The 12,850-nt window shown below is 39.0% G+C and overlaps 1 protein-coding gene across 1 annotated transcript in view; it reads right to left on the bottom strand.

Moving 5' to 3' along the window:
* LOC110450765 overlaps positions 1-12,850 on the bottom strand; it is a 35,607-nt gene that overhangs the window by 7,599 nt on the left and 15,158 nt on the right. The window contains exons 2-6 of the mRNA XM_021498468.1: positions 12,443-12,670; positions 6,162-6,342; positions 5,078-5,214; positions 1,675-1,767; positions 429-563 (exon numbers count right to left, since the gene is read on the bottom strand). Coding sequence (XP_021354143.1) covers positions 429-563; positions 1,675-1,767; positions 5,078-5,214; positions 6,162-6,342; positions 12,443-12,670 — 774 coding nt within the window. The remainder of the gene's footprint in view (positions 1-428; positions 564-1,674; positions 1,768-5,077; positions 5,215-6,161; positions 6,343-12,442; positions 12,671-12,850) is intronic.

Raw genomic sequence — 12,850 nt, 5'->3', positions numbered from 1 at the left:
TCCTAACAACATGACGTACCTGATAAACAATATCATACGTAATCACTTACCTGGTGTACTGCATCCTTACAACATGACGTACCTGATACACAATACCATACGTAATCATTTACCTGGTGTACTGTATCCTAACAACATGACGTCCCTGATAAACAATACCATACGTAATCACTTACCTGGTGTACTGAATCCTAACAACATGATGTACCTGATAAACAATATCATACGTAATCACTTACCTGGTGTACTGCATCCTAACAACATGACCTACCTGATACACAATATCATACGTAATAACTTACCTGGTGTACTGTATCCTAACAACATGACGTACCTGATAAACAATAGGATACGTAATCACTTACCTGGTGTACTGAATCCTAACAACATGACGTACCTGATAAACAATATCATACGTAATAACTTACCTGGTGTACTGGCCAGTATATTGATTAAAGGCACAGTCATCTCCTGGCCTGAATGAGACACATGGGTTTTCGTACCCTCCTCCTCGGTGTTTCCGGTTTTGCTTACGTCATTTGAGCTTCGGTGGTGTAATTGTTCTAAATATACAAACATTATTCATTATGCGGTCTTATAGAGTCATGCAAACAACGCGGTATTCTGATTGGCTCTCTTGACTTTGGTTCTCCATAACAGGATCACTCTCACTTGAGTCAAATTCGTGTACATTGTATACATATTCATGTATATTGTGTATTTTTTGTTATTCTTTTCAGCTTGAAAATTGTACAAAACTGCGATATATAATAATCCGATTTTCTGTCGGAAACATGCTGTATTTTTTTGCATGAAATAATTTGTCTCTCAGCGAGATATTGCCGGAATTGTCAGAGTTATTTCCGACGAACGAAATGTCGCGATGACTTCGGCATTCGATATTCAACAATTTCGACACCGTTTTTGTTCTTTTAGTTACAATACACATGCGTGCTGGTACATTAATCTATAGATAGCATGATGCATAATACCGTTACCGTTAGGTGCTGGACATCAAATGATGCGGAGCCGCTGGTAATCTTTGAACATGCCAACTGGGCGTGTTTAATTTGTAGTATTTGCTTTGTTACATTACAAACAAGTTATTGATTTATTCAGAAATTACCTTATAATTATACATAAGTATAGGTCATTGTTTTAATCAGGTACTATCACGCAGACTTTCCGTCTCTCAATAAGCCGCTTTTACGCCATCGTTTCTCTTATAAACAATCTAAATTGTACTATTAACCTCATCATCTGCGACATACATTATGTTTACGAAATTAGAAGATAATTTCTGTATGGTTAAGCTATGCAAACAAAAAGGGTTTTTCCCCCTAATTTTCGAAATGTTTGAACTGATGACTATCTATGACAGCGCTGTTTTTGTCTCTTTGAAGTGTAGCTAGTCTGTCCATGACGTTCACAGGTGAATGTGCCAATGTCTAGTATAAGATGAACATTTGTATGTCAGTTTACAATTTGATTATGATTTCACAATGACATAACGACATAACGACATTTCCTGAGAGGTCATGATCTAATGACCACTCAAACTGTACTTTGATATTTCAGTCTCTTGTAGAGTATCTAGCTGTAAATATAAAAATCAACTTTTGACGTAAATGCCTAAACATTTTTCGAATTGTATGACGACCCTGATTAACTTACCAGTGCTGTTCTGACCGTCCACACGTTCAGTAAAGCCTATTAGCTCAGTATCAGGCTGTTCAGTCGGATTCACTCCACCTTCTGACAGATAAACTGTGCAAAAAAGGCAACATCAGTATTATGTGGAGCCAACCAAAATGAACTTTAAAGATTATACTATAGAGTTCCCGTGAATAAAACAAAAACTTGAAGTGGTAATGGTATCAGTTATATTCAGGGGAATAAGGAACACTGCAATGTTCATGTTTTGAAAACGCTCGTGGTGTTCATTCTAATTGCAAAGAATCTCCCGGGGGGGGGGTCAAAGAATCTCTCTGGACATGAATAATGCGTTCAGAAACATCTATACAAATTAGACAGCTGACTTCACCGATTCAGCATACCGTTGCTATAAATGAGTTGCTTTCGGCTGTTCATAGACCAAAAAATCGGAAATTCACCCACTGCTTGAAAAAGGAAACAGATGTTTTCGAAAGGTTGTAACATTTAGTTTCTAAAAAACGTTTGTGTACAAAAACAAAAGAAACGAATCCCATTGCTAATTATTGTTCACACTTAATCCTGCTCGCTTGTTGATTGGTTTAGTGTTTTTGAAAATAACAAAAGTGTAATTTGCCACATTGATAAAATGACCATCAACACATACTTTACCTTACCAGTTAAACAGTAAAAGAGAAGAATTAAGATGTTTTAGACGCTATTGTATATCAATAAAAGCTATGGGTACATGTTTTAAGTAAGTAAGCATCTATTTTTAATTTTGTATTATTGCAAAAAGCCAAAAAACATACATGCTGTGCAATATATGATCATTAATTCAATTTAAAACTCATCAGTTGCACTTAAAGTCAACAGAATAAACTTTCATGTTTAAAGTATTTATAGGGGAAAAACCAAGAGAGAGTAGATACCAACGGAATGGGTTTTGAACGGACTTTAAAATTATACATCATGGCATTGACATTCTACAAAATATGCACTAGTTGTGTCAGTAAGGTATCTCCGAGGGTATTCCGTCTTTTCATATTACAGAGTTATCTTCTCTTGTGAGCAGGTATTTTTTGATGGTTACGTCATTTGTTTGTGAGAGTAACGTCATCAATTTTTGACAAAACAACGTAATTTTCTCACACACAAACCAATGACGTAACAATCAATATCTGCTCAAAAGAGAAGATAACTCTGCAATACGCAAAGACGGAATATGTAGATAATGTAACCAATTTAAAGGAATCACCCTTTGATCATAATTCTGCGCATAAGTGATTATATAGTGGTACGATTCTATTAAGATGGCGCTTGGGACGGTTCAATGACAATAAAATAATTACTGTCTAGGAGAGCGAGTGTAGTGACTGGAATTATCAATGATAATAGGACAATTACAGGGTAGGACAGGGAATGGTGTACTTGTAACACAATATAGACCCAAATGTCTAATAGTCTCATTAAATAGCCCTAATATTATATTGTTAATAAATTATTTACCGGAAATAGCTAATTTCTCTCTTGTGTGTTCTGAACAGTTTAAATCGCGTTCTCCAAAGGTTATTCCTAACGAAGATTCGGGGATATCACACAAGAATCGGCTTCAAGTATTCCTCTGTGGATAGGACCTATGAGGCGTCTAATGTGGGTGTATTGGGTACCGGGGACTTCTATTTGTGTCCCTTGTTAGTGAGACACTGGGGCAATCTTAAGTTATCTGCTGCAAATACCATAGTTGGATAATTATCTTTCCCGTATCCAACCCTTTATTACTTAAACACATAATGTTCAGTAATCTTGAAAAGCTAACCATTGTCCATGACTTACCTAATTGTGCGTGTGTGCTGTACTGATTAAATAATAATGTCAATAATATCATATTATATCGAGGGCTGTCGGGTAGGCGCGAGGGATCAGGATTTACCCAAATATGGTTGTCATAGAAAGAATAACTAGAGGGCAAACAGAAAATGAAAAGTATTGATAACTTTACTAATTAATCTTTAATTTTTATGTACATTTGACTTGGTTTTGTTAAGCATCGGAAAGCTTTATCAATATAAATGTTAACTGGCACGTGACCAATTTCAGGAAGAGCGCATGTGCTTCGGGTTGAATTCTCACGTTCCAAATGATACTAATGTCAACTGAAAGATATTCAATACTTTGATTTCCATTTTAAAAGGTTTTATTTACATAGAAATCTTAATAAATTTATCAAAATTCGGCATTTATTTCATATAGTTGCATTATCGTAGATTCATGTTAAACGGACAGAAGAAAAAGGGATCTAAAGTATGTCACGCTGCCATTGTGACGATATGAAAAGGAAAATTAAAACAAGAACCGAACAGACATCAAACTAAATCAAATGACATCACGAACCGCCACAAAAAATACTTATGGCGCTAGTCAAGTTCAGCATTAAATCTGAGTAAATCTAGGTACAATGTATCAAATGTAACAAATGTGCTCACCTGCCGTCTTAGAATGCACGTGCTCACCTGCCGTCTTAGATTGCACCTGCTCACCTGCCGTCTTAGATTGCACGTGCTCACCTGCCGTCTTAGATGGCATGTGCTCACCTGCCGTCTTAGATTTCATGTGCTCACCTGCCGTCTTAGATTGCATGAGCTCACCTGCCCTCTTAGATTGCACGTGCTCACCTGCAGTCTTAGATTGCACGTACTCACTTGCCGTCTTAGATTGCACGTACTCACCTGCCGTCTTAGATTGCATGTGATCACCTGCCGTCTTAGATTGCATGTGCCCACCTGCCGTCTTAGATTGCACGTGCTCACCTGCCGTCTTAGATTGCATGTGCTCACCTGCCGTCTTAGATTGCATGTGCTCACCTGCCCTCTTAGATTGCACGTGCTCACCTGCCGTCTTAGATTGCACGTACTCACTTGCCGTCTTAGATTGCACGTACTCACCTGCCGTCTTAGATTGCACGAGATGTTGATGTATATATATTTACGAGGGTTTTAGCCCAAGTTAAATACTTTATACCGGGACTTTTTCGCTGCAGTTTAGTTTTCGCCTCCCCCCTCCCCTTACCATTGAATGATGTTACAATATGTCTTATTACAGGAGTTCATTCCCTAGATCTAGAGTGTGGCTCATTAAATAACATTGCGGTGAATAAAATATAAATAGAACAGACGACTTCGACTTCTCAAATATAACCTTAACCTAGTCAAAGTAATTTCTACTATTTCAGGGCAATTCAATTTAAGTGTGCTGGACTGCTAGTCTGTTTATCTTTAATGATTGGTTTTGTTTGTTGATATTTTGTTAATTTAAGGCCGTGTCTCCATGTGTGTACATGTGTTATGTATGCGTGTTTGTATGTATATGTGCTGGAGGTATACATCGATAAAGTTCGTTTTTCAGTGGCTGTTACAGTACTCACTTTCTTTTTTATTAGATTTCCGTATCCATACTAATTTCCCAGAATGCACTTCCGGTCTACGTTGACAGCAGCAACAGTAAAGAATAAGACAAAGGCTTATCGGGACCACAAAGAGGGGAATCAACATTAGCAGCATCCTGAAACAGAAATACAAGTCACGTTTGAAAGGGATCTTTGTGTCCACCATCGTACACGTTACCGTCTTCATGAGTTCTATGCAAAACTGATCTGGGTTTTTTTCTTGTATCTGTTGGATTGAGATATGTAAACAGTAAATGCACCTACTGTTTTTTACTAATGAAATTATCTTTCTAAGTGATGTTGTCATTTGACCTATTTACTGATACAATACTTAATGTGTAACAAGGAGCACCTATCACTGAAATTTGAGAAAGATCTGTCTAGTACTTCTTACCGGAAATAATGATAACATTATAAAACTGGCAAAATCCAAGATAGCGGTGATCTTGTTTTTCCGATCAGTCGCAAAATTAAAGATGCACAACAAACGGCCAAGCGAGCACGCATATAATTTATCAATTGCACAATAACTGTACAATAATCTGTAGCTTACGTATAGCGTTATTTTGTGTACTGCTTCTTGTGTCCGTGGCTTGACAAAGACTTCAGTTGATAGAGAAACGCAGCATTAATAAGTATACTAATGATCGAGAAATAGCATCACCCTTACAACTGTATACTTCTGAAACTATTTTAGAAATAAACATGTTTTTCAAATAACGAAATCAGTTTACACACTGCAGAAACGACTGCATCTATATTCTATACGAAATTTACTCTTGATTGTGAAAGATTAGGATTTTATAAGCCCCGGCCGTTCATCCGGCCTCTCACTCTCTCCACTCAGGTGGCAATATTCAACGAATTTTCTATTTACATAAAAATTCGAGGGACAACTGATTATTCGGGTCTTCAATTATCTTTGAATAATTATTACAACATAAGAATGTATAAATGAAATTGTACATTACCAATCGGAAACCGTCGGAACTTTCTGTGAACGAGAAAGTATTTTTTCGTTTACGGAAAGTGCCGACGGTTCCCGATTGGATACCATACTTACGTCGTTTCGTCATGTGCCGGTGGTTTCCGGCCTCCAGCTACTACTGGTTTACAACAAAATTGTCCGTCTGCCTCTCCACAGCATTTGGTCTCTTCTTTAGAATCGTTGGTCATTGGGCACAGGAAATGTCCGTCTATTGTGTCATTATCCGTTTTATTGATATGAACACACATCGTTGGTTCTTTAAAAAAATAAACAATACGAAAATATCAGTTATAAATGAACATCTTAAGTAAGTAGGAATTTCAGAACTGCAGAATAACGTAACGTCTATAATAACTTTCAATGAAATTTCTGCCAGAAAAACATGGATACAGTTTACAGATGCAAGTGAATTCAAGACAAACGTTTACAGGAGCTTAGAAACAGTACTAGTATTGAAGAAAAAGTCAGCCTTGGGATGAAACAAAATAATTATTAAATACAAAGTAAGGACCTATTATAAAAGATATAGTTAGATAACTCAGAAAGTCTATCAAGGCAGACTCCCACTGCTTTATAATATATATAGTAAGGCCAGTTGGACCATATAGGGACTTGTCAGTTTTATAGTATTCTTAAACGTCGTTTTGTTGCAACAACCCGAGTTATCCACGTGAGGACGTGACATTACTTGGATTTGACTTAGAAGCAGAAGACGGCTTCCCTTCCGGAACACCTGGTCTTATTCCCGTTTTGCTTTTTCAATGATCTCTATGTTAATCTTTACTTTGCCTCTATTTTGTCCTAGATTTATCGATTTTGCGTTCGAATTATGGTTTTAGTGACACATCGGTATTCCCTTACTATTTTATGTTATCTTTTTAACTTCTTTTTCGAAAGGTCAAAGAAATGAACAAATATAGCAAAATGGGAAGGGTACAAATAAAACCCCTTATAACGTCACCAATTTACAACGTGTGGCTACAGCAGATAAGTCATTCACAAACTAGCATTGCCGTGATGTAAATCGTGCAGGAATAGATTCCCTTTAAAAGGTTACCGCGAACCTCGATCGGCGACAACACGACTTCAAATAAGAAGTCACAAATAACTTCAAGACTAGACTCATTCTAATTTTTGTTTCCAATCTCTATATAAAGGCTCCTTTTCCCAATGCATACAAAACATTCGATATATCCACTTTATTGTTTAGTAAATAAAGTTATCTCTCCTAATTTTGATGTTGGCTATAACTGTAGCGCGATTTGGCAATGATTCTTGGTGGGACAGTATAATGATCGGATGTCAAGGGTTCTTGGTGGGACAGGATAATGATCGGATGTGAAGGGTTCTTGGGGGGACAGTATAATGATCGGATGTCAAGGGGTCTTGGTGGGACAGTTTAATGATCGGATGTCAAGGGTTCTTGGTGGGGCAGTATAATGAACGGATGCCAAGGGTTCTTGGTGGGACAGTATAATGATCGGATGTCAAGGGTTCTTGGTGGGACAGTATAATGAACGGATGCCAAGGGTTCTTGGTGGGACAGTATAATGATCGGATGTGAAGGGTTCTTGGTGGGACAGTATAATGATCGGATGTCAAGGGTTCTTTGTGGGACAGTATAATGAACGGATGCCAAGGGTTCTTGGGGGGACAGTATAATGATCGGATGTCAAGGGTTCTCAGTGGGACGGGATAGTGATCGGATGTCAAGGGATCTTAGTGGGACAGTATAATGATCGGATGTCAAGGGTTCTTAGTGGGACAGTATAATGATCGGATGTCAAGGGTTCTTACTAGGACAGTATAATGATCGGATGTCAAGGGTTTTTGGTGGGACAGTATAATGATCGGATGTCAAGGGATCTTAGTGGGACCGTATAATGATCGGATGTCAAGGGTTCTTGGTGGGACAGTATAATGATCGGATGTCAAGGGTTCTTAGTGGGACAGTATAATGATCGGATGTCAAGGGTTCTTAGTGGGACAGTATAATGATCGGATGTCAAGGGTTCTTAGTGGGACAGTATAATGATCGGATGTCAAGGGTTCTTAGTGGGACAGTATAATGATCGGATGTCAAGGGTTCTTAGTGGGACAGTATAATGATCGGATGTCAAGGGTTCTTAGTGGGACAGTATAATGATCGGATGTCAAGGGTTCTTAGTGGGACAGTATAATGATCGGATGTCAAGGGTTCTTAGTGGGACAGTATAATGATCGGATGTCAAGGGTTCTTAGTGGGACAGTATAATGATCGGATGTCAAGGGTTCTTAGTGGGACAGTATAATGATCGGATGTCAAGGGTTCTTAGTGGGACAGTATAATGATCGGATGTCAAGGGTTCTTAGTGGGACAGTATAATGATCGGATGTCAAGGGTTCTTAGTGGGACAGTATAATGATCGGATGTCAAGGGTTCTTAGTGGGACAGTATAATGATCGGATGTCAAGGGTTCTTAGTGGGACAGTATAATGATCGGATGTCAAGGGTTCTTAGTGGGACAGTATAATGATCGGATGTCAAGGGTTCTTAGTGGGACAGTATAATGATCGGATGTCAAGGGTTCTTAGTGGGACAGTATAATGATCGGATGTCAAGGGTTCTTAGTGGGACAGTATAATGATCGGATGTCAAGGGTTCTTAGTGGGACAGTATAATGATCGGATGTCAAGGGTTCTTAGTGGGACAGTATAATGATCGGATGTCAAGGGTTCTTAGTGGGACAGTATAATGATCGGATGTCAAGGGTTCTTACTGGGACAGTATAATGATCGGATGTCAAGGGTTCTTAGTGGGACAGTATAATGATCGGATGTCAAGGGTTCTTAGTGGGACAGTATAATGATCGGATGTCAAGGGTTCTTAGTGGGACAGTATAATGATCGGATGTCAAGGGTTCTTAGTGGGACAGTATAATGATCGGATGTCAAGGGTTCTTAGTGGGACAGTATAATGATCGGATGTCAAGGGTTCTTAGTGGGACAGTATAATGATCGGATGTCAAGGGTTCTTAGTGGGACAGTATAATGATCGGATGTCAAGGGTTCTTAGTGGGACAGTATAATGATCGGATGTCAAGGGTTCTTAGTGGGACAGTATAATGATCGGATGTCAAGGGTTCTTAGTGGGACAGTATAATGATCGGATGTCAAGGGTTCTTAGTGGGACAGTATAATGATCGGATGTCAAGGGTTCTTAGTGGGACAGTATAATGATCGGATGTCAAGGGTTCTTAGTGGGACAGTATAATGATCGGATGTCAAGGGTTCTTAGTGGGACAGTATAATGATCGGATGTCAAGGGTTCTTAGTGGGACAGTATAATGATCGGATGTCAAGGGTTCTTAGTGGGACAGTATAATGATCGGATGTCAAGGGTTCTTAGTGGGACAGTATAATGATCGGATGTCAAGGGTTCTTAGTGGGACAGTATAATGATCGGATGTCAAGGGTTCTTAGTGGGACAGTATAATGATCGGATGTCAAGGGTTCTTAGTGGGACAGTATAATGATCGGATGTCAAGGGTTCTTAGTGGGACAGTATAATGATCGGATGTCAAGGGTTCTTAGTGGGACAGTATAATGATCGGATGTCAAGGGTTCTTAGTGGGACAGTATAATGATCGGATGTCAAGGGTTCTTAGTGGGACAGTATAATGATCGGATGTCAAGGGTTCTTAGTGGGACAGTATAATGATCGGATGTCAAGGGTTCTTAGTGGGACAGTATAATGATCGGATGTCAAGGGTTCTTAGTGGGACAGTATAATGATCGGATGTCAAGGGTTCTTAGTGGGACAGTATAATGATCGGATGTCAAGGGTTCTTAGTGGGACAGTATAATGATCGGATGTCAAGGGTTCTTAGTGGGACAGTATAATGATCGGATGTCAAGGGTTCTTAGTGGGACAGTATAATGATCGGATGTCAAGGGTTCTTAGTGGGACAGTATAATGATCGGATGTCAAGGGTTCTTGGTGGGACAGTATAATGATCGGATGTCAAGGGTTCTTGGTGGGACAGTTTAATGATTGGATGTTACGGGTTCTTGGTGGGACAGTATAATGATCGGATGTCAAGGGTTCTTAATGGGACAGTATAATGGTCGGATGTCAAGGGTTCTTGGTGGGACAGTATAATGATCGGATGTCAAGGGTTCTTGGTGGGACAGTATAATGATCGGATGTCAAAGGGGTATTAAAGATCTGCGAGATGTGATTTTCCTTTTCAGAAAAGATATATTAAAAATAAAGATTTTGGTAGTGATACAGAAATCCTCAAAGTCCCCCAAGGCTAAATGTCTGCTGTACTTTAGTAGACATGACTGCACACTCTTAGAAACACATTACTCCCACGCTGCATGTAAGTACGTGTGGTATAAGTAAACGTCCACAGTACGCACTTCATCATGATTAGCGACAAAGCCCATACCTCCCATTACTGCTATAAAATAGTAATATGTTGTGTCAGTATGAAAATGTTCGCTGTTTGGACTATAAAATGCTATTCATTCCTCGTTAGTCGGACGTATATATATATACATGCTGTCAATATAGAGCTTTCGAAAATTTTGTTTACCAGTTATCTGTCAATAAATCAATACACAGACACTGTTCCGTGCATGCTGATCAAAGGAGGCTCGCTCACGAATCCTTATCGGTGTACTTTGCATCAGCAATTGTCAGAGTTGGTCCTCATAGAAGATTAGTACAAACTTATTTCCGTAGAGATATGTTTTGTAAAAATAAATCAAAACGAAAATAATTAAGAAACATTTCAATAAAACAACAGACTGGGTCTCTCTGATGCAATATATAGTACAGTAACATGTAGAATCGTGCTTGTCACTTTCACGGTGACTCATGTGCTACAATCGTGCACGTCATTTCCGACAAAAAATCGTCAACAAATCATAAAATTTTCGACATTATCTCACCGTCTTGTCAGTCATATATACATGTACACGTCAAACATGTCACACAGTAAACCAGCAATGATTTACCTTATCTAGCTGTAACTGTTCTAAATATAAGAAAAAATGTACAAACTGGCAAATGAATTATACACAAATATATGTCGGTGTCTACACAACAAAAAACACGAAACCACGGCACGAAAATACAACAGCAAATCCAAATGTGCTTGTCTGTTCGTTCGTTCTTTTGTTTGTTTGCTTTCTTTTCGTCCTTATAACAGCTACGGTCATACAAATGATGTGCCCGTGGATAATGACGTCACCCAAGGGCCATTAACCCGGACACAGTAGCACGACAATCCGCATTGTCACATTTTACAAACAAATGCTTACCAATACTTACCATCTGAACGTCAAGCAGAGAGTAGTAAATACCAATATCTTAACGAATTCGTTTTGTCTCGGTCATAGGATAGAACCTTTAACCTTCCTCACTAGCCAGAAGTATCCCTGCAGGTGGGGGATCGGGAACAAAATACACCTGCTGTTACCCACTGCATGTATCGTACTTGTAGGAGGCGACTATTGTGGGAACCTCCTGAACAAAAGAGGATTTGCTTTGGTGTCCTCTATTTGGAGACAAAAACGCGACCGAAATAAATCTGCTGCACCAATTGCAATAGTTGGGATCTTAACGTTTCTCTCTACTTCTAACTACCTTTTACTTCCTAGTGCCTTGCTTGGCAACACCTTAATTTTGGCTTTAATGTGGAGCGTTCGCCCAGGTGAGGAAGGCAATGGGTTCTGTCCCCGGGCCAACACACACCAAAGTCCTTAAAAATGGTAGTTGTTATTCCCTGCGTAACGTTCAGCAGCATTTAGGGAAATGGCAACAAGGGGTTCACCCCTTGTCAGTATAATGTGATCGGGCGGAATGCTGCGTTGCGTGCCTTCGGCATGGTATTTCAGTGAGAAAGCACTATAAAGTCGGCATCAGATGCGCGCTATCACAAGAAGGAAAGCACGCCAACATACCCTGACCTTAAATGACCTTAGCTGTTAATAGGACGTTAAACAAGATTAAACCAAACCGAACTTGCCATTCTGGTCAACCCTAAGGTCAATCGCAAGGTACATATACTGTCAAGTAAGGTATATTGGGACTAAATTAAAGTCAGAAAGACGCTTATTCAACAGCAACAAAAATCACTCCAGACCTGACGTACAATTAGATATCCTTAGCCGAAAACACAAGACCAGACGCTCCGGAAGAATAAGCCCTTCCTACAAAACATGTGACGCCTTACCTTAAAGACTTCCTGTCAATAATGAACGACAAGTTTGACAATTTGATATACAAATTTTTAAACAAGATTAACAAACAAATGATAATAAAGCTAGATATGTATATAGACATAGTAATAATTTAGCAATCTTACCGAAATCCGGATCGTCTTTGTACCGCTTGGTCGTTTTGTACTTTTCCATCAACTGACTCAGTGTGTCATTTTTAATGTCATATCCGGTAGTGTCTGCCTTAGTTGTGTTTTCACCTAAACTAACATCTCGTCTGACCAGGAAGTGATCTACCACGTCATCACCGAAGGTTAAGGTCTTTGCATAGGTTGTATCTGTGTTGATTGCCACAAACACTGACGCCATCAAAACTGCAACAGAACGAATAATAATACCATGGTTTAATACTGGAAAGAGACGAATACAAATCAATTTCACCTTCACTCTTCAGCGTTTTCTATAGACCGGTCTCAATTCAACCCTGTTAATGCTGACATAGTTAAAAAAATGTTTTACATCATTTGCACTACAAAAGACTAGCATAACAATAC

Source organism: Mizuhopecten yessoensis, unplaced genomic scaffold (assembly GCF_002113885.1).
Source record: "Mizuhopecten yessoensis strain PY_sf001 unplaced genomic scaffold, ASM211388v2 scaffold5503, whole genome shotgun sequence".
Taxonomy (NCBI): Eukaryota; Metazoa; Mollusca; class Bivalvia; order Pectinida; family Pectinidae; genus Mizuhopecten; species Mizuhopecten yessoensis.
The sequence above is the reverse complement of the archived record's forward strand: the minus strand, read 5'-3'. Positions and strand labels throughout refer to the sequence as shown.